At 47.3% G+C, this 22,068-nt stretch overlaps 3 protein-coding genes across 6 annotated transcripts in view; 1 reads left to right on the forward strand and 2 right to left on the reverse strand.

The window, feature by feature from the left end:
• The window catches only part of Glod4 (glyoxalase domain containing 4), a 15,637-nt gene extending 11,899 nt beyond the window's left edge, over positions 1 to 3,738 (reverse strand). Inside the window, exons 1-2 of the mRNA XM_031354155.1 lie at positions 3,574 to 3,738; positions 833 to 882 (exon numbers count right to left, since the gene is read on the reverse strand). Coding sequence (XP_031210015.1) covers positions 833 to 882; positions 3,574 to 3,696 — 173 coding nt within the window. The 5' untranslated portion in view covers positions 3,697 to 3,738. The remainder of the gene's footprint in view (positions 1 to 832; positions 883 to 3,573) is intronic.
• The window catches only part of Mrm3 (mitochondrial rRNA methyltransferase 3), a 23,180-nt gene extending 12,496 nt beyond the window's left edge, over positions 1 to 10,684 (forward strand). For 2 of the 4 annotated variants that reach the window (XM_031354153.1, XM_031354152.1), the window contains exons 3-5: positions 4,317 to 4,561; positions 7,455 to 7,622; positions 9,983 to 10,684. In XM_031354153.1, the coding sequence (XP_031210013.1) occupies positions 4,317 to 4,561; positions 7,455 to 7,622; positions 9,983 to 10,512 (943 nt within the window). In that variant the 3' untranslated portion in view covers positions 10,513 to 10,684. Of the gene's footprint in view, positions 1 to 3,764; positions 4,110 to 4,316; positions 4,562 to 7,454; positions 7,623 to 9,982 lie in introns of those variants that run through there. The other 2 variants (XM_031354150.1, XM_031354154.1) reach the window with 2 other exon arrangements.
• A 6,845-nt stretch (positions 10,685 to 17,529) lies between these two features.
• The window catches only part of Nxn (nucleoredoxin), a 144,708-nt gene continuing 140,169 nt past the window's right edge, over positions 17,530 to 22,068 (reverse strand). Inside the window, exon 8 of the mRNA XM_031354149.1 lies at positions 17,530 to 19,012. Within this exon, the coding sequence (XP_031210009.1) occupies positions 18,830 to 19,012 (183 nt within the window). The 3' untranslated portion in view covers positions 17,530 to 18,829. The remainder of the gene's footprint in view (positions 19,013 to 22,068) is intronic.

A 22,068-nucleotide genomic window follows, 5' to 3' on the forward strand; every position in this document is an offset into this window, starting at 1 on the left:
AGTACACTGTAGCTGTCTTCAGACACCCCAGAAGAGGGCATCAGGTCTCATTATAGATGGTTGTGAGCCACCATGTGGTTGCTGGGATTTGAACTCAGGACCTTCAGAAGAACAGTCAGGGCTCTTAACCGCTGAGCCATCTCTCCAGCCCCCTGAATCTCTTTTAGAATACCTGGGTTGCGATAACAAGCTGACTGAAGGTGAGGATAGATGCTTGAGGATTTGCTTGGTTGCCAAAAAGACCAAAAGATCAGAATGTTGAGCCACACTTACCTTTGAGAAGGGGAGACAGAAGGGAGAGTAAACTCTATAAATCTGTGTAAAAACTATTCAACAAGGTCTGACAAGTTTGTAGGTTGTTGCAGCCATGTAGGTGCTGGGATCACGGAAGCAATTGGAAATGCCATCCGTCCTCTCTTCCATACCTTTCTGCATACTGCTCTTCTATCTGGCTCTTCCTGATTTGAATTCTTTTATAAGGCAGTAAATGTAAGTGGTGTTTCCCTGAGGTCAGGAGGAGGGGCTACTAGGATTTGTAGTTGGTCTCACATATCTCCAGACAGACAAGGAGCTGAGCTAACTCAAATACCTGGCTAAAATCTGGAGTCCTGGACAACTGCTTGCTGTGTCTGAGGTGCTGCATGAGAGTGTGGAGAAACAAAGGGTGTCTCCCATTGCTATTCACATAGTTTCTCGTATTTCGTGCCTGCTTTCTGCTATTTTTATTTATTCTTTAATGTAGTTTATCCCATGTCTTACACTCAACTTTGAGAGAGTGTGTTCTGCTCGAAGCTACTCAGTACCTAAGCTTTTAAGAGACAAGGCGTCATACCCATTACACGCAGCTTTGCAGCCTTCTTCAAACTCCTCATGACGCAGAACCTAGTAGAGAGAATAGAACAAATTATAAAGTTCTACTTTTTGGAGTACTGGGGGATGCAAGGGCTTGTGTTAGACAAGAGTTCTATTGCTGAGCAAATGCTCTTGGCCCTTGACTTTAGACTTTAGACTGAGTCCCACTGTGTAGGCCAGTTAGTCTCAAACGATGATCTTCCTAGCTCAGCCATCCACATGCTAGCACTTCAGGTGTACTAGTATTGTACATAGCGCATTTATACAAACTAAAAGCACATAAGCATTACCATTTGTCAGCTTTACTAAGAGAAACAAGCAGACCTTCTAGGCTAGGTGTGACATCTTAAGATGGGCCCGGTAGCGCACACCTTTAATACCAGTACTTAGGAGACAGAGGAAGATGGATTTCTGTGGGTTCAAGGTCAGCTTGGTCTACAAAGTGAATTCCAGGACAGTTGAGATAAACAGTGAGACCCTGTCCTGACCCCACTCTCCCAAAAAAGAGTTGTACTCCCAAATAGGTATGAAATCTCTTTAGGGTAGGAAGCCGCCTGTGGGAGAGAAGTGTGTTTAGCACTAGAGAAGTCTGACAGCAGCGTGTACCAAGCCAGCTGTTTCAGGATCTTAGTTTCAGATTGAGTGTGACAACTCTGTTGGTGAAAATGGATAACCTAAGGCTGGAGAGATGGCTCAGTAGTTAAGAGCACTGACTGCTCTTCCAGAGGTCCTGAGTTCAATTCCCCAGCAACCACATGGTGGCTCACAACCATCTGTAATGGGATCTGATGCCCTCTTCAGGTGTGTCTAAAGACAGCTACAGTATACTAATATAAATAAAAAAAAAATAAATCTTAAAAAAAAAAAAGAAAGAAAATGGATAACCTGTTTAGACACCTAAGACAGAAAAGGCTCTCACTGTCTTACTCTCTGTTCCCCACCTCCTTTTTTCCTGACAGTGTCTCATTATGTAGCAGTCTGGCTTGCTGTAGTGTAGGCTGGCCTTGAGCCTCCTAACTGCTGGGCTTGCAGGAATGGGCCACCACACTCAGCTGTTTTCAGTGTTCCTCCCTACTGTTCCATTGAAGCTTCAATACTTCCCTCAAAGATTGCAAAAATCATCTTTATTAGTTGGGCATGCTGGCACTCTGGAGGCACTGAGGTAGAAGCATATAAAGGGCAGGGCCAACCTAAGCTACTTACTGGCCCTGCCCCCCACCTTAAAAAATAAAACAAAGCCGGGCACTGGCGGCACACACCTTTAATCGCAGCACTTGAGAAGCAGAGGCAGGGGAATTTCTGAGTTCAAGGCCAGCCTGGTCTACACAGAGAAACCCTGTCTCGAAAAACCAAAATCACCCATTCAGGCCTTCTTGAATAACCTTCCCCTCTAATCCTGGTACGTGGAAATGCTCCTTTAGGGTCAATTTATGCAAGGTTCTCACGAATTATTTCCTGAGAACCTAAGTTGGTAAATCTCTCCTTTTGTATTTTTAATGTAAAAGTAGCTACTACTTTACAAAACAAGAACTCCCTGTGAGTCAGTGACCACCACAACCTTTTTTGATCAACGAAGAAATAGGATAATGACATCTAGTATCACTAAACTCTGACTGGAAGGTGTAAATCTAATTTCCTACGTCATGTGCTCTAAATGGGAACAAATACCAAGGTCATTTGTGCCTGTTACCTAGTCTTAACATGGTACCTTCAAACAACAGATGTGTGTGTCTGTCTGCCTGCCTGTCCGCCTGCCTCCCATAGGACAGATTCCCCTGGAGTTGGATTTACAGATGGTTGTGAGCCACCCAACACCAGGAACCCATCTCACACCCTCTGGAAGAAGAAGCAATCATTCTTAAAGGTTGAGGCATCTCTCCAGACCCTACACAGCAGATATTTTTATGACTGATCTGTGTTGACCGATTTGTGCAACTCCCTTTACACTCCTTACCTTCTGTACCATCTCTACACTAAGCTAGATTTGGACCGCTACAAGTCTGTTAAAAAAAAAAAAAAAAATCTGCACTGGTGTGTTCCCTACCTCCTTGGCTTACCAAGAGCTCAACAAACCTCTTTAATACACTTTCGGCTGAGTGACCCACTTAGAATCACAGCTTCTCAGACTGTTTCCAGGTACTAGGAAGGCGACTTGAATCTGACCTCATACTTAAATCTGGGCTGTTTAGACGAGAGCCACAGATTATGAGTACTTACAAAGGAGACCGTTCAAACTTGCCCTGACAGGGCGTGTTCATGTAAATCGATAGTTCAGCATGCGTCAAGCCATGGATTTCCCCTCCCAGAGCCTAAACTTCAAATCCGCAGCCCTGATGGAAGCCGAAACTTGCTGATCACACCCAAACGTTTCAAACTAGGAGACCTCTGTCGTGACCTGGAAGGGGCTTTTTATAACTTTTTGCCTATCAACGCTCCTTCACGATAGACTGCAGGCTCCCCAAGCCAGGAGTGTAACAAGTATTTAAGAAGGGCTGTAGGTGAACGTGCGTAGACAACACAGCTGGTAGGTCAGGCCCTTTTCAAAGGCTTCCCAACCCGAAAGAGGGGGGCTCGCAAAAGCTGAAAACGCCGGCGTAGCGACGCGGTGTCTAGGGCCTGGCGGCTGAGGTGGCCGTGCGCCCATGGCGTCCTCCCTCCCCAGGTGCGGCCCGGCCGCGCATCGGGGGTCTCGCGCCAGCCCCGCTCGGTCCCGGTCTGCACCTGCATCCCCAGGACATCTCGAAAGAAATGCACCGTCTGGAAGCGATTCCCCACTTTGAAAACGAAGTGCAGAGCTCGACGAGTGGCCATGACTCTCCAACACGAAAACCTAGTCCCAGTCATAGGGACGCCCCGCCCACTCACAGAACCAGGAAGACCGTCTGGTGACGTCACTGTCCCTCGACCGCGCACTCGGGTGACGTAACGCGCGCCAGAGGAAAGATGGCGGCGCTGGCGAAAGGCATGTGGTGCTCCCTGGGACCATTGCTGCGGGTGGTCCAGACTCGGGACCTCGACGCTCGGCGCTGGGTCCGGGCGCTGCGGCGTAGCCCGGTGAGAGTGTTGTCTCCCTCGGGACAGGTGGAGGAACGGAAGCGCGCTCCTAACAAGCAGCCCCGCAAGGCTGTCCCTAAGGCCAGTTCCCAGGAGCAGCGACAGAAACAGCCTCTTGAGACAGCCCCATACCAGACCCCTCACACCTGGGAAGAGTCAGGGCTTCGCTACGATAAGGCCTTTCCCGGGGACAGGAGGCTAAGGTGATATGTTTTTGAGGCTTGTCATCTGTTTCCGTTACTTTTCTTGCTTCCCTGTGGAGCTTCTGGCTCTTACTGTTTCTACAATGCAAAATAAATGTTTTCTTTGAGGCTTGTGCCTCCGCCAAGCTCTGCGTGTCTGTTAGAACTACATGTATCCCTACAGGACAAGAGCGCTGACAATCATCCCCTCTCTGTTTGCACCCACAGCAGTGTGATGACAATAGTTAAGTCCAGGCCTTTTCGGGAAAAGCAAGGGAAGATCCTACTGGAAGGTCGCAGACTGATTGCAGATGCTCTCAAGGCTGGAGCTGTGCCAAAAATGTTCTTTTTTAGCCGCCTGGAATACGTCAAGGAATTGCCGGTGGATAAGCTGAAAGGAGTCAGCCTCATTAAGGTGAAATTTGAGGATATCAAGGATTGGTCGGACCTAGTAACGCCACAAGGAATAATGGGTTAGTGATATACAGTGTATCAATATCTGGAATTTCTATTTTATACAAGTGTAGTATCCTAGACTTTCTTGTTCATACTTAAGGTAACGAATTTTATTTAAATCAGGTTTAAGTTTTTATTGACTAATGTCTAAAAAGAAATAGGACTTCTCAAGCCTATATGTTTTAGTGGTATTTTTACTGGCAACTGAACCAATTTCTCATTCATATTTAATTGTGGGGCTTTTGCTTGTTTTTGACAATTGTAGTTAAGGCAGGCTTAAAACTCTGTATGTAGCTGAGGATAGCTTTGAACCACTGACATTCCTGCTTGCACCTCCTTACTGCTGAGAAGGAAGCATTAAAAAAAAAAAAAAGCCCAGGTTTTTGTTGTTGTTGTTTGTTTTATGGAATGTTAAACACATTTTATGAGCCAAGAGTAATGTAAGCCTTTAAAATTACAGAATTTAGGAGGCAGAGGGAGGCAGATCTCTGTGAGTTTGAGGCCAGCCTGGTCTACATAGTGAGTTCCAGGACAGCCAGAGCAAATAGTGAAACTCTATCTCAAAACAAAACATTTTGTGTGTATACATGCATGGGTCAGAAGACAATTTGTGAGAATCAGTTTTCAATCAGCTATTGAGTCATGGACATCCATCTCAGGTCGTCAGGCCTGGCAGTAAGTACCTTTTACCTGCTGAGCCATCTCATAGAATTACAAGTTCATCTTCAGCTGCCTTTTTAGTTGCTGTCATTCCCTCTAGATACTGCCCTGAAAACTGTGCATTAGGGTACATTGCAGAGATTATTAAATGAGAGGATTTTTCATTAAGGAAGCCACTTAGCATTTTCACTTTCTCCGAGCACCCCAGCCGATTTGTGTGTGTTGTTTTAGATTGAGGATAGAAGGGTCACTGGGTAAGTGTTACTGTGCTCAACTTGCTAAGATTCTGACCCTTAGCAAGAGACCTCACAAATGGCTCTGTCCTCACTACCTCAACAACTCCTTCAGTATGAGCCCTTGCAGACAATGTCTTTAATGTAGTACTTCTGGGCAAGGCTGTTAAGAATTTTATGAATTTGTTTTCTGTGGATATTTTTTAAATTTTAAGACAAGCAATGAAGGAGAGCAATGTGGCTATTGTTTAAATATTTAGGTTAAGCCTACACACTAAGTAAAACAAAAACCCAACAGGAAAATGGAGAAAGGCTATAGCATCAAGACAGTTTGGGAAAGGAAAGCATAAGCAAAGACAGGAATGTGAAGGGGTCGCAAGTCGTCGGGTGAGTGCAGAAGGTGTCCGTCTCTAGTACTGGGGAAAATGCAAGGTGAAATAATGCCATGCTGGTTCCTATCAGAGTGGTAAAAATTACGAGTAAATATGTCCTCTGTTAAGCAGGCTTTGAGCTAGGAGGCAGATATTTGTCACTCTAGACATGGCTAGAGAGCCATAGCCTCTGAGGAGAGCAGTTCCGTGTCATTTGTTCACATTAAGAGTATATGCACTCTATCCGTTTCACTTGCAGGAATTTGACCCAGAGAAGTTGTCAGACATCTCCAGAGTCTCCTGTGGACATTTATTGTAGCATTGTTTTGTTATGGGTTTTGTTTGTTTGTAATGGGGAAACTGTTAAATCTTTATCAACTAAAAAGCTGGAAGAGGGGATGGAGGGGACAGAGGGGACGGAAGAGAGGAAGCAGGAGAGACTTAGAGGCTTTTGATCAGGGATAGTGAAAGGGCAAGATGTGGTTGCTAGTGTCTCCCAGTTTCATGGTGGACCCGCCAGGATTCCCATCAGAGGAGTTAGATTTAATAAGGCTTACAAGATTAGGATTCTAGTTGTTGTGCCCAGAGATTGAGTTACCATTGTTTCTGAACTAAAAACTGGAAGGGGCCAGGCAGGGATGGTGCATGCCTTTAATACTAGCACTCAGGAGGCAGAGGCAAGTGTATCTCTGTGGGTTGGAGGCTAGTCTGGTTTATAGACAAGTTTCAGAATAGCCAAGCCTACATACAGAAAAACTCTGTCTGGAAAAACCCCAAAATAACAACCAACCAACCAAACAAACAAACTGGAAAGAGCTAAACTCTGGCATATCATATTATAAGGCTTAGAAAAATAGAGTAGCTGCAAATATACAGACATGATAAAAATTTCAAAGATACATTGAGTGAAATGACAAAATGAGCTTTTTAAAAATTCTCTTACAGATATAGGTTATATAGATGCTAGTTTTTAAATCTAAAATGTTAAATATGTGAGTGCTCTACCTGCATATGTGTATGTGCACCATGTGTGTGGCTGGTGCCTACTGAGGTCAAAAGAGGGTATCAGATCTCCTGAGATTGGACTTGTGAGCCACAGTGTGGGTGCTGGGAATTGAACTCAGGTCCTCAAGAGCTGCAGGTATTCTTAACTGCTGAGTCAGCTCTCCAGCTCCTATATGTCATTTTTAACATTTGCTTTCAGGTCCTGTTTTTGTTGCTTCTAGAAGTGTTAGAGATCAACCCCAAAGCCATCTGCATGCTAGGCAAGTGCTGTACCATAGAGAACATCCCAAACCCTTGTTTTGCGCGTTAGTATGTACCTACAGATCAGGATGGCCTTAAACTCTCAGTTCTCCTGCTTCTAGCCATTTGCCACCACACCCACAGTGGTTTGTCAGTGTTGAAAAAGCACAGGTAAGTGTGCAGATATAGTTGGGTGCATAGAGTTCAGAAAGGAGAAGGGTTGGCAGCAGATGGGTTAGGATGGGGTTAGCAGTGGTAGAATTCTTGTTTGAAAATTTGTAGTCATAATATATTTCTGTTTTCATTAGGTAGTTGTGAATACATAAAGAATGATAAACAAAAAAGTCAGACCATTCCTATACCCACTCCAAACTAGCGAATCTCCTGTGTTGTTTCCTTAGGGATTTTTGCCAAACCTGACTCTGTTAAGATGACATATCCAGAAACTCAGCTTCACCATTCACTGCCCCTTGTGTTGATTTGTGACAATCTCCGTGACCCTGGGAACCTGGGGACAATCCTGAGATCTGCAGCTGGAGCAGGCTGCAGTAAAGTCTTACTCACCAAAGGTAAAGAATATCTTTTTAAAAAAATAAAATTAAATAAAATAGGTTAATTCTATTTTTAATTATGTATACATGTGTATGTCTACATGTGCACATATAAGTGCAAGTGTCTGCAGAGGTCAGGTTCAAGATGCCAGGGAACTTCAGTCACGGGAAGTCTGTAAGGTCCTCTGTGAGAGCAGTGTACAGTCTTAAATGCTGAGCATCTCTCCAGCCTTGGAAAAGCACTTCCTACCCAGTGGCTTTGTTGGCTGTTTTCAAGTGAGTTAGGGTTCTGGTCAGATACGCATGGGTCTGACTCTGAGTTGCCCTGGGTTAACTGCATGCCCATAAACAATATGTTGAATGTCAAATCTCTCGTCTATAAAATGGGAATAAGAAGAATCTTCCTCATGGTTGGTCTTTTTTTTTTTTAAGATTACTTGAAATGACACAAGGAAGCGTTCAGTAAATGTTGCTTGTGTTTTAAAATTATTTTGAGACCTGCTGTGCTGTTTTGGAATTTTTAAGTCAATGGAGGGAAAAAATAGGTTCCCATTTTATGAGATTTTATGAATATACATTAATTATTTACATGCCAAAGTTAAGACTTGGTTTAAGATCCTTGTCTATCTTGAGTTCTCAAAGTGTTGAGTATATGAGTCCTTTCTAACCCTTGAGTTCTGAATCCCATGGAAGGAAAGCTGTCACCAGAGTGATTATGTGTCCTGGTACATTTTTCTTAGCCTTGGGGAAATGTAGTTACACAGCGATACACAAATTAGCCTTGCTACATTTGAGTTTTTTCTCACAGAAGGGGATTAATAGGCTTGGTTCTTAATGTACCTGGCTAGCAGTTGAGACATGTCTAGAATGCTTTTTACACCCTGGGAGCGGAAGGGAGGGAGCATGTCACTCATCAGAGACACGCAAGCTACTATTAAATATAAACTTAATAGTGGAGCAGTTGCTGAGACTTGCCTAAATTGCTCCATTCAGCTCTCTCCTGACACTGTCCAAGCACAGGCCTGACAGTGGGAGACCTAGTTTCTGGGGTCCCATTTTCAGTACCCTACCCATTCCATTGTTGAGGGTTTGATAGCAGTGCAGTTTTGGAAATGTGTTCACATCACTGAGCTGGTGCAGTTCTCACTTGTTCCCATGGCTGAGGTAAAGGAGGCCGGGAAAGAGGACAGTTGGTGTGACTCCCAGTTCACAGGTATGTGGCAGAAGGAGCTCTCATCTAATCCTTACTCCTCTCTAGATGAAGGAGTAGACTAGACAGCTGCTGTCACACATCTAGGCCCATCTAGTCCTTTCCTTCATCTTGACCTATAGCCCAGCTCCCATCTCTGGTTCCCTGCAATGCTTAGGAAAGCCCATAGGTGGGGATGTCTGGGCATGAGTACATTCTCTGTTGGTCTGACAGATACTATCCTAAGCTTGCCGAGTTAACTTTTTTGTTTGTTTGTTTGTTTTTGTTTTGTTGTTTTTCAAGACAGGGTTTCTCTGTGTACCCCTGGCTGTCCTGGAACTCACTCTGTAGACCAGGCTGGCCTTGAACTCAGAAATCGGCCTGCCTCTGCCTCCCAAGTGCTGGGACTAAAGGCATGCGCCACCACTGCCAGATGAGTTAACTTTTAAAATGACTTGTCATAAGGCAGCCCTGTGAAATGCCTTCCTCCTACTTGACTGCGGAGGGAGTAGTTATATGGCAGGTCAGTATCTGCTGGAGCCCTTAGGTCTAGGTGTGAGTATGTCAGAGAAGGCTCCTCTAGCCTTTTCACTGCAGCATGAAGGAGGGGGAGGGCCTTGGCAGTGACAGGGCTACTAACTTTGTTATGTTAGCCATTGCCTACCTCTGATCTCCTATCCCACCCTACCTGTCTAACAGCAGGCATGCTTGCTCACTCTGCCTTCGTTCTCTGCCTGGACCTCTCTCCAGCAAGATCCTCTTGTCTCTTAGGAGCCAGCTCAATGTCACAGTCTCTTAGATGTTTAGTGTTTTCCTGTTCATACTTCTTTTACATCAGTTACTGTTGATACTGTGGCCATCTGTTCAATGGTCTCCAGTTCCACAGTTGATACCCTGCATTCCTGCAGGTCCATAGTGGCATTTTAATCTCCATTCCATCCTTTGCAATGCCTGGCACCCATGTATAGATGCGAAGAACAACATCTATTTCAGCACTAGCAGCAATTGGTCTTCCAGACCTTTTGCTGGTCAGTGTCATCGATGGGAGGCTGTTGGTGCCAGCAATGGAGAAGACTAATGGAAAAACTGTTGGTTTATCTCTTGGTTAGAATTAAAGGGACTTACTTCAGTGTTCCCTTTGTAGTCTAGGAATGTTTGTAAAGTCTCAACTGTATCTTTTGTTTTTTAGGCTGTGTGGATGCCTGGGAGCCTAAAGTGCTCCGGGCAGGCATGGGAGCACATTTCCAGGTGCCCATTGTGAACAATGTGGAATGGGAAACAGTGCCCAATTACTTGCCTCCTGACACCCGAGTCTATGTGGCAGACAACTGTGGTCTCAATGCCCAGGTTCAGATGTCTCATAAAACTAATGACCGTGACTCGGCATGTGATCGCCGATTCTTAAAGTTTCACAAGTATGAAGATGACCTAGACACTGAAACCAGAAAAGACTGGCTTCCCAAACTTGAGGTCCAGAATTATGATTTGGACTGGACAGAAGCACCGGCAGCTGTGGTGATAAGTGGGGAAACACATGGAGTGAGCCTGGAATCCCTGCAATTGGCCGAGAGTACTGGTGGCAAGAGACTGCTGATCCCAGTTGTACCTGGTGTGGACAGTCTGAATTCAGCCATGGCTGCGAGCATCCTGCTCTTTGAAGGGAAAAGGCAGCTGAGGATAAAGATGGAAGACTTGAGCAGGGACAGGAGTTACCACTGAAGGAGGACAGGAAATCCCCAGTGGGGGGGGAAGTGCCTCCAGCCCCTGCTCTTCTGGACCAATGCTAGTAGGCTGGCTAAGGTGATAACATAGGAGCCAGGAGGTAGGCATTGCTACCATTGCGAGTTTCTATTAGTTTCTGCTGTTCCTTATTAAACAACAAAGGTCAAAATTCTTTTTTGTTTTACTTATATGAGTGTTTGTCTGAATGTATGTACACTATACCACAAGTATGCCTGGTACCTGGCAGAGGTCAGTAGAGGTGTCATATCCCCTGGAACTGGACTTATGGATGGTCATGAGCCACCTTGTGAGTGTTAGGTACTGAAACTGTGTTCTCTGGAAGAGCAGCAGGTGCTCTTAACCACTGAGCCAACTCTCCAGCCCCATCAAAATTCTCCCGACGATCTCCTATCTTCACTAGTTTTGAGATTGTAACTTTTTTCTAGTGTGTACTAGATAAGCACTCTGCCAACGGATTGCATTCCCAGTGTCTTAGTGTTTCCTGAGAAGCTGAGGGCTACAGGGCATGGCCACCAGCAGCCAGCTGTTCTTTGATCTTCTCTGTAGCCATTTCTGAGCTGGTGTGTCCAGGCCTTCAGTTCCACAGGCAGCTGATGTGTATTTTCCACCTTTGTGGTGAACCAACACAAGTAATTCATCAGGTGGTACCATGTCTTCTTAGCACAGCTCCTCTGCAAAGCTATTTGTTTGTTGTGAGACTGGGTCTCACTCTATAGCCTTGGACAGTCTGGAACTCACTGTATAGACCAAGGTGGCCTTGAGCATAGAGATGCACCTGCCTCTGCTTCCAGAGTGCTAGAACCAAAGGTATATACCACCATGCCTGGCTTTACAAGCATCTTTTTGAGGATTCTGTATGAAAAAAGGTGAGACCCTGAGTCTTCTTTGTAACAACCTGCTGCTGGAAGTGCCAGCTTGCTTACCAGCTCCTTGCTGCTAGTTGTGGTTTTTGTGACACTTGATTAAGTGCTGTGATTTAGGGGAACAGCAAGATGGCCCAAGGAGTAAAGGCACTTGCTGTCCAAGCCTGGTAACCTGAGTTCTATCCCTGAAATCCATATAAAGGTGGAAGGAGAAAACTAACTCCACAGTCTTTCTCTGACCTCCACATCCACAGTAATGATGATGTAAGGGGCTGCAGAAATGGCTCAGCAGTTAAGGGCATCTAACTGATATTTCAGAGGATCCCAGTTGAATTTCCAGCACTCATATTGGGTGGATCACAACCACCTTTAACTTCTGTAATCATCTGCTCCTTCTTCTGGCCTCCTCAGATATGTATACTCAGATGTGCACAAACACAGATGCATTCATATGCATGTAATTAAAAATAAAAAATGAACATTTCATTTTTAAACCAGGAAGCATCACTGGGTGTTGTGAGCAGAAGACCTTGCAATATTTGAGTATGGAGGCTCTAATCTTACTGCCTCAGCACTGAGCTCTCAGATCCCCAGGGACAAGCTGGATACTTAACCACCCACCCCACCACCACCACCACCCCAGACACAGTGAGGTCGGAGAAGACCAAAGCAGGTAGTTGCACCTGCTGAGTGACTGTGGGAAGGAGTGGGGGTGCTGGAATTTGGAATCCATTCTAAACACTACTTCTGCAACCACAAACAATTGGTTTAGAGTTGAGGTTCCAAGAAAAGTAGTTGTACTACATCCTCAAGTGCAGCGGCTCCAATGACTGGGTTCCTTTAGGATTCCTTTAGCTGCTTATTCTAGGAAGGCTGAACAAGTTGTTGCTTGTGCAACGGAAACCAGAGCCAACCCCCTTCCCTTTCTGTTCCTTCAGCTCTAGTAAAACTCTTGGGAGAACCAACTGGGCAGGCTGTCCATGGACCAGGTGGCAGATGGCAGGGCTTTGGGGTCCTTTAGGAGAGAGTACTGGTAGTGTTCAGTTTTGTTGGCTGTGTCCTCCCAGGATGAACACTGCCTGCCTGCCCGCCCACGGTACTGCACAAATGTTTGATGTGGGTAATCCACGGATTTTTGAGATCCTCAGTCTCTAGTCAGCTTTTTAAAACCAGAAAAGCCTAAAGCCTTTTCTTTGGGGGCTGGGGGTGTATGTGTGTGAGAGAATCTGAGACAGACAGAGATGGGGTTTCTTTCTCTATGTAGTTCAGGCTAGCTTAGAACTCATACAGCCCTACCTGCTTCTACTGGGATTAAAGGCATATGCTGAGCCCAGAACTTTTTCTTTACTGTGGCCCATAAAGGCTGGAACACAATGTGAGCTGAAGGCTACTGTAATGACTGTAATGACTGTCACAGCAGGCTGGGTCTAAAAGGCAGCAGGGAAGAATTCACACCACAGCTGAGCCTGCTGGCATTTAGTCTCCCCTTCAACACCTCAGAGAGTGCTAAAGAGACAGAAGGCACCACAAGGAAGCAAGCACATCTCACCAGCATAAAGCCACTCTCCTTTACTTTGTCTCCTGCATTGTGTTACAAAATGAAAATCGATGATACAATGTCCTACATCCTCAAGAAGAGTTGCTGTGCTGTTCTGGCTTGGTGCCACCTGAGGCCCTTCTGCGATCCTAGGTGCAAGAGGGATAAGAAGTGTACTTACCAAATGCTTTCTGGCCAGTGTTATAACTTTGCCTCGGGGCTAGGGGTACACAAGTTGTCCTTTCAAGTGACTGACTACAGGAGAGCACTTGTGGCTTTATTTTTGCTAAGCGAAAATGGAAAATCACTATCATGAATTTTCACCTTTGAGAACAATGAATGTTCGATCACCATTTCCCCAGGAAACAAATAAAACGGAGTAGTCCCTGTTAGGGGAAAGGCCGGAAGGGAAGCTCTGTGAGAATTTGGCCAAGGCTCCTGCTTAGCTTTGCAGGGAGCCCAGCTGTAGCAGTAGCTTTGGCCACAAGGTGGCAGGCCTCACCTCAGAGATGGTCACACAAGCTAGAGAGTTGGGACTTGCCCTGGGTTTAAGTTGTTCAAATGGAATCCTAGCTCCCTCTGCCAAAGAGCACTGCAAACTTGGATTCTTCAGCTCACTGGAAATCAGAATCTGAGATTCAAGAGAATATGGACATTAACACAGTTTCCATGTCCAGCCTCTGGGAGAACACCAATGTCCCATGTGTTCCTGTTACAGGGAGCTTACATACATAGTCTTGCCCAGAACTGCAGGCCAGCAGGCTTGGTCCTTTTTTCCCTCAGCCAGCTGCTAACTGGTGAGAATCCTGGTCACTTAGACAAGTGGAGCAAAACACTACTTGACATCTTGCTCCAAGGGCTCACAGCAACTTCTGATGACTGCCACCCATGCTGAAGTGCATCAGGGATACACGAAGTCCCAGCAGCTGAGCTTGCCAGGATTCTCAGACCATGGGTTGTGCGTTAGGCCCTGGGGCTCCACCCAGCTGCCTCCCCAGCTGCTCAGTGACAATCTTGCCACTTGGGCTCATCTTGTTTTACTTTCAAGAAGTATGTTGCTTTTAACTACAACATAGTCTTCTTTTCCCTTTCACTCCAGGAGGGAGTGAATACACAAACAAAATAATCTAGGAACCAAATTAACCCATGGACTGTTTCTAGACAGAGCCGAGTCACATCTGAGCAGCTGGGGCCACAGCTGCCGGTCCAGTCTCACTGGAGTCCCAGGGGGCGCACTCGGTGCTCAGTGGCCCAGTGTTCTGGGATTGGCCCTGCGCTTCCTCCTCTCTGTGTAGCAATTCCCAGCTGTGTCATTCTACTCAGAAAACCTCAGAGTCGGGGTGCCCCATCACCAGTGCTGCTGCTTACTGAGTGGGAACAAAAGGTGGGAGGAGGAAGCAAGAGCTGCAGCAGGGTCACTTGCCCTCCTTGCTGCTCATGGGGATGAAGAGGAGGCACATGCTGACACAGACACGACCCAGAGTAGCTGGGGAAGACTATATTCTGAGCTCTAGTCCTCATGATTGTTATTTGAGGTCTGAGCATCCAGAGTCCAGCCCTGAGGCCACTGAGGCCTACTCTGGGCAGTTTGATGGCTTTTCAGAGTTGTAACTTAGAAAGGAAACCTCAACCGTTCTTCGGGAGTTCTACACACATGGACTAATACATTCCCTGGCTTGGGAAGCATCCCTAAACACTATATTATAGGCATGACCCACGTAGCAGTGGTTAGTTTTAATTGTCAGCTTCACGCCCTCTAGGATCACCTGGGAAAGGAATCTCAACAAAGGACTGCCTCGATAAGTTGGCCTGTGGGCAGTCCATGAGGAATTATCTTGATTACTTAGTTAAGATGTAAAGACCTGCCCACTGTGGGCGGCAGCATGGGATCATGCATCATAGGAGTGACTTCTGGCTCTGATGGATTGTACCATGGAACTGTGAATTGTAAAATAAACTCTCCAGGAAGCTGTTTGGTCACAGTGTTTTATCACAGCAACAGGAATGAAACTAAGACACTTAACTTCATCTTTTCACCATAAGGTACATGGAGAAACATACACTATGTTCTGACTCCCCTGCAGCAGAGTTCCCAGCCACAAAGCAGAACCACTATAGAATTCCATATACAGCCTTTTGTTCCTGGAAAGTTTACCACAAATGCTCACAGGCCCTTGCCATTAATAATGAAGTCAAGGGCTGGAGAGATGGCCCAGTGTTTGAGGGCACTAACTGCTTTTCCAGTTCAATTCCCAGAAACCACATAGTAAGTAGCTCACAACTATCTGTAAATGGGATCCTATGTCCTTTTCTGGTGTGTTTGAAGAGAGAGACGATGTATTCACATACATAAATAAATAAAGAATAATGTAATCACAGTGAACGGTGGCCCTAGAAAAGTCCCCTAAGCAGCCTGCTCGGAGGCATTGTCAATAAGGGACGTAGATGAGGTAACCCCTTTAGTATAACCATTGTGGGACAAACTTTGTAAGATCTTGGTAGGCTCAAGGCTCTCCAGTCAGCAACCGGCTGTGCAAGACGGTGGGAGTGGAGAAGGGCACTTTTGAACCTCTGCAATCCCTGGCTTTTGTACGTCATTGGTGCTATGAGGCAGGCACAGGTCTGCCCAGGCTGGCAGAAAAAATGTCTCTGAATGTGACCACCTCAGCATGTGGCACCAGATACTAGCTCAGGCCACTCCCCGTGTGTCAACTCTGTGTGCAGCATTTTGACATGCATGTCCTCACATGCTCATGTTTTCTCTTTGCTCCCTTTAAAAAGACCATTGCAAGTCCCACAGACCTGTTCCTAAGCCACATTCCTCTGTCTCCTTGCTGGATTCAGTTTGCCACCATGAGCATGGGAGCAGGATGGGGAACAGCTTTTTAGTGTCTTTAATTAGGCAACAGGATAAAACAAAGTCTGGCTGGAAATTACCACTTGAAGCTTGCCAAAGAAGCAGTGCTGGCTCCGTATGCTGGAATAAGTGAAGGCCACTGGTTTAAAGAACACATGGTGGGCAGGACAGAGCAAAAACCACCTGACTCTTAGATAGGAAGCTGGTCCCATCTGCCCTTTTCCATCATTAGCCTAACAGATGTCCTTTTCCTTGTATGGATTTATTACTTTTGATATTTTGAGACAGTGTTGCCATGAAGCCCAGGCTGGCTATGAACTTATGACCCTCCTTCCTCCCTCCCTAGTATAGGATTCCAGACTATCCTTTGATCTTTTGTGTGAAGGCTGGGTGAAAAATCTTATCTTGCTGGGCACTGTAGCTTATGTCTCTAGTCCCAGTACTGAAGCAGGAATTTGAGGCCAGCTACACAGTGGCTTTCTAGGCTAGCCTAGGCTGCAGAGTTAAGACTTGGTCTCAAGAAATTTAAAGAAATGCATCTCTATTGTGGAAATAGGGTCTGGAGGTCATTTTGAACACAAACCTGGGAATTCTACAGTGGCGTTTTTTTATAGCTACCTTCTCCCACATCGACCTGCAGGGCATGGCATTTCCCGTGCTGCTGGTGGAAGCCTGTGGATGCCACAGCTGGTGCCTTAGCCTGTTTCCAATTAGCAAGGAGAATGGGAAGGTATCTTGGAGCTGCTTGGTGGGAGCTAGCATACCACCCACTTGGTCTACTGCAGTAACCTTTAGGGATTGTTCACTGGTTCATAGGAACGATCCTTTAAGGGCACGTTCTCCAACTGTAGCAGCTGTACAGAAGAACTAAGCTGTTCCCAGGTCCTGAATAACCCACACATCCACTCTAAAAGGGGAGTTCTGGTGTTGCATCCAGCTGATAGGAGAATCAGCCCAGGACAGGCCACTGAGATTCAACATAGATCCAATCCTGCACCTCCCAATTGGCTTCTTCCCCCTCCCCACCCCCACCCCCTGCAACCCTCCAAAGGTAACTAACTAGCTGCCAAGAGGGACACCATCCTTTCCTTCAAAGCAATCATACCCAGGGCACAGGCAGAAACCTATTCATTTTCCAAGGGAGAGAGTTCATCTTGGTCCTTGTGCCCCTCTCAGAGACACTCAGAGAGAAGCCCCTAACCCTAGGACAGAGCTAGGCTTGGACATCCCATTCCTTGCCCCGCTCTTTGAAGTGAGTTCCATGGTGATTCTAGTGTCTCCCCATGGAGACATCAGTGCTCAGCTTCAGTAAACAAGGACACAGCAAAATTCACAACAAGGCCTTCAGTCTGAGAACCAAGCCTCCAATGAGCTTCCTGCCTTCTGAAAACCAAGAGAAACAGATAGCCATGTGTCCCCCTCCTCTCTCTCTCTCTCTCTCTCCTCTCTCTCTCCTCTCTTTCTCCTCTCTTTCTCCTCTCTTTCCTCTCTCTCCTCTCTCTCTCTCTCTCTCTCTCTCTCTCTCTCTCTCTCTGTCAGTCTCTCTGTCCCTCTCTCTCTTTGTGTGTGTGTGTGTGTTCAACTCAGGGCCTTGTGTACCTTACAACCAAACTCTGTTCCCAGTCTCAGTTTGTTAGATTCTTGCAGGTTCTAGAACATTCTCCCCATTCCAAATAGAGCATTAAAGGGAAAAGGACTCATCGCTGAGGACAGGAAGACCCAAGCAAAGGGTGAGGTCAGAGAGGCCTGCTTTATCTGCTTTATTTCTTTCTAGGTGACCACACTTCAGGCTGGCAACATCCAACAGAGTAATTACCAACTAATTTTGTACCTGGGAACTACAAGCCAGCAATCTGATTCAGCAAGGAACAACAGTGTCAATAGCTTGTTGGGGGAGGACAACTGGGTTTTCCAAAATACATGGCTTGGGCTGCTGAGGTGCTGGATGGAGCCCGGGGTGAGGCCCAGGTGCTTTGAAGTCCCTGACACCAGACTGAGCCAGATTAAAGTCCTGGGAATCCCTAGGCCAAAGCCCAGACCCTAAGAACATGGCTGGCGTTTCCACGGTTGCAGTCAGTTCAGCTGCCTGGGCAGAGCAGAGGAGGGCAGGGTTGGCATGCCCAGTACCCTCACTGCTCTCTAGAGCACAGCCCCTTTTGCAGGTTCCTAGAGAAAAGAAAATCCTCATCTCTTTTTGGATCCAGTTAGAAAAGAAAATGGAACATGAAAGGAGCCTCTGGCAGAGAACCAGCCCTCAGAGAAGCCCAAGGTGGCTGGGCAACACTGCTCTGGGAACTCAGGGTTCCATCTTGGGAAGATGGCCAAGGCGGGGAGTTCATTACTAAAATTCAGAGACAGTGGGAGGCTTTTGTATGGGGATGGTCAAGAGTAAGGGAGAAAGATGGGGAGATGAAGAAACTAAGCACACAGCAAGTGTTGTATGAACTGTTAGCTCGGCTATTCATTTTCCCACCAAAACAAACACCCACAAGTTTCCTTATAGATTTGGAGGTCCCCTGCCCAAGAACCCACTGATGTGCTGGTTTTCCCTCAGTCCAAGAAAGATCATGTCCTTACAAAGCAAATTCTCTGACAGCTCTCAGCTGATGTCCCCTGAGGCCATGGCTCTTCTTCTGTATCTCCTACAGGTACGGGTGTCACGGGAGAGTTCTCTCTGGCTTAGGGTGTGTGTACTGACCCCAGAGTCAGGGCCTCAATCCATTGTCCTTGCTTGCTCACTCTGCAGAAGACCCTGGAAGGTCCTCCATCAAGAGCCAGGAGAGGTGGCAGTCTCGGTGCTAGCTGGTCATGCCATCCTCACGGATCCAAAGCCATCTCCAAACATGGTGGGATCTGCTGCCACCGTGAGGATGCACACCCTGGGGTGCTAGCTGAGTTGTTAATGTAGAAACAAGGCACCACAGAGGTTGGACACTTGGGTTGTGTGATTCAGGACGCGCTGGAAAAGTCCAAGGGCAGAGGGGAGGAAAGGGAGAAGACTGTGTCTTAAATACTGTCTCAGGAGACTGGAGCCCACTAGATGGGCTCTGGCTTGAGCTTTTCTGCTAGGAAGTCATTCACAAAAGTCTCCACAACGGCTGGGGTGATCTCTTCTACATCCATCACGTACTTGGCCCGGGCTGACATGTCCAGAATGGTGAGCAGAGGTGCCGCTTCAGGCAGGTTGGTGTAATCTCTCAGGGAGTCAGTCATGTCATCCTGGAAGTCACCAGAAGGGCAAGAACACCAGTGCATTTTAACAGGAGAGTCTCCTGAGTCCAGTCCTTACAGAGTATGGGACGGGGACAGTGTCAGCGCGCTGGGGCAGGGGCCTTCCGTGGGAAGGATGATGACCCTACCCTACCAATTCCCCTGCATCCCTTAACCCAGGAGGCAAGCCAAGTTTCTTCATGAGCATGAAAGTGACTTGAACATGTCCTCTGCCTTTTAAGGTTATGATTTTAAGTCCTAATCGCTAGGCTTTGCAACTAGCTCTCAATTCTTTGCAGCCCCACTGTGGATTATCTGAGGCTAAGTCAGGATTTCAACTCTGGAATCTTTTTCAACAAAAAAACAGCTTACTGGGGCTGAAGAGATGGCTCAGCGGTTAAGAGCACCAACTGCTCTTCTGAAGGTCCTGAGTTCAAATCCCAGCAACCACATGGTGGCTCACAACCATCCATAATGAGATCTGATGCCCTCTTCTGGAGTGTCTGAAGACAACTACAGTGTACTTACATATAATAAATAAATAAATCTTTAAAACAAAACAAAATAAAACAACAACAACAACAACAACAAAAACCATCTTACTGTCTCCTATGCCCTGTGTGAAATGAAGGCGGGAGGTGCCCAGCCAGCCTGGGTACTACTCCACTGTGTTGGTCTAAAAAGCTGGTGCCTTGCCCTGCAGTCCCTGCTGCTGGCCCGGTGAGTTCCCTTATCCAAACAGGAAAACAGGGCCAAAGACAAGGGAAAACTTTTGTGCAGGAGCAACTATTTGAGGGGATCTTCCATGAGACAGACCTCATTTAGAGACTGGTGGCAAATGGGACTCCACACTGTACAACATATAACACCCTAAATCTAATGACAGGTTTAAGTGGCCCTGAAGAGAAAGGGCTTGGGGTCTTCCTGGCCTTAAACAGGGGTGGGGATCAGGAGGCATGAAACTTAAGCTCACTGGTTCCTCAGACAAAATCTATTACATTCTCAGACACTAAGGAGGGTTTGTGAGTGACATCTTCCCTTCTCATACATGCACCTCCTGTAGGGCTGGATCTTTCTGTATCCTGGGCATTGATCGCCAGGTCCAGCCCTCCTCACAGGCTAATAGAACCCTTCATGATAAACAGCGGGGAACCACCTGGACAAACACTGTTCATATTATCCCTTCAGGAGGCCTGGACCAGGCCAAGAGCTCCAGTGCCTCCCCCTGAGCAAACCAGAGAGATGAATTTTAATGTTCTCAAAAGCTTTCAGATTAACTAGTGCTTGTCCCAAGGGACAGGATTGGGAAAGGACAACAATAAGAATAAAAGGACTCTTCCAGCCCTGGGCCACACTGCTGGGCTCAGTTAATCAATGTCCATGTCCCACCTCCCTGTCTCCCCTCCCTCCTCCTCCGGGCCAGGTTATCTTGCTTCTGAGCATAAGGACAGAGGACTGGACCAAGTCAGTTGCCAAGACTGAAACCTCAGTGGAGCAATGGATGGCACAGGGGCCTTCTACCTAGCTTTCTGACCCATGGGCAGCACCCTTCCAAACCTGTCTATCCTTCTAGGCATGAGCTGGTCCATCTGTCAGAAAAGAAAGAGCCCTGTCCCCAGAGTCACAGCGACCCTACCAGTTCCTTCTCTGCTACCTACTTTCTGTGTGGCTCTGGCAAGGGACATCAGTAGAGTCCAGGTCCCATCTCTAATGCCTAGGATGCTAAGAGAGGAAACCAGCCCCCCAGGGCTCCCAGCCCTCCTCCCTGCTAAGGCCTATGTCCCTCATCTAGGAAACAGGATAAATGAGTATTGTTCCCAGAGAGAGGGTGAGGAACAAAGGAGACCAGCAGGTGAAGTTCCTGGCAAGGCGCCTAGGGTACAGAAAACTTGCAAAAGCTTTTCAGCTGTGCTCCTGAATCCCTGCCCTGCCCCCAGCCTGGCCTTTCTCTTCTGCACCCATCTTTCTTAGGAGCTATTCTCCAGGGGTTAGAGTTTAATACATGCAGAGCTGCCTTGCTGTGCTTTGTGTGGAGCGGCTGGGACCTCCACCCCCAACCCCCACGGGAGCCTGTGAACCCTCTTTGTTCCCCCTTCACCCCAAGGCTGGGGCAGGGCCACTGGGGCTGCCTGCAAGGGGCCCAGCAAGGCAGCCAGGGGTGGTCACTGAGGGGATGGTGAATGGGTGGCTTAGGGTGTCTGGTCTCTCTTGTTTGTCTTCCCGTGCATCTCTTGGGATCCAGTGTACAGATTCTGACCAACTGGAGGCTCTGACCTGTGCAGGAAAAGCTGGAGGGGGTGGGGGAGGTTGGTCTCATAGAGTCTGATGGTGTGGACTTCAGAGGGGTGCTGGGGTGGGGTGGAGAGGCAATGAGCATGTGCAGAAGGAGCCAGGAGAGCGCCTGCGCTGCTGATCACGGCCATCCTGAAGAACGCAGGTGCCTGTAGGATGCAGCCTCCCAAGCTTTCAGGGTGGCCAGGCACCTGCACAGGGAGTCGCTACTCTGAGAATCCATCATCTGACCCTGGGGATGTCCCCTGCTCAGTCTGGCACAGTGAGGGGCTGTCAAGAACTAAGCCTTGGGAGCAACAAATGGGGAACAGCAGCAATTTCCAATCTCCCCAAGCGTCTTCAGCTGTGTTTTAAGTCAGGATTCCTGTGATGGCTAAGCCTGTGTTGCAGGCTGGCACAGTGGGACTAGCCAGGCTGACACTTTGCAAAGCACTGGGTCCTGGTTCTGATCCAGCACTATGGATGGGAGTGAGGGAGGCTGGCTGACGTCTGTGCTGCTGCTCTCCCAGCAGTGCATAGGGAACAGACCTGGCAGGGTTTCCTAACATTCCGAGGGCTGCTGAGTGAGAAGGAAGGTCAGGGGGATACAGCAGGGATAGGAAGTGGTTTCTGATGACTAAGGACACACCTTTTCCTCTAACATCTGTGTTTGGCACAATCAGCTCAGACCCAGAGGTCCCTTCGGACCTCCAGAAGCCAAGATCACTCATGTTCTGCAAGTCCCCACTACCAGCCTGGTCAGGACGCCAGCCAGGCCTGTCCTCCACACTCAC

This window comes from Mastomys coucha, unplaced genomic scaffold (assembly GCF_008632895.1).
Source record: "Mastomys coucha isolate ucsf_1 unplaced genomic scaffold, UCSF_Mcou_1 pScaffold5, whole genome shotgun sequence".
Classification (NCBI taxonomy): domain Eukaryota; kingdom Metazoa; phylum Chordata; class Mammalia; order Rodentia; family Muridae; genus Mastomys; species Mastomys coucha.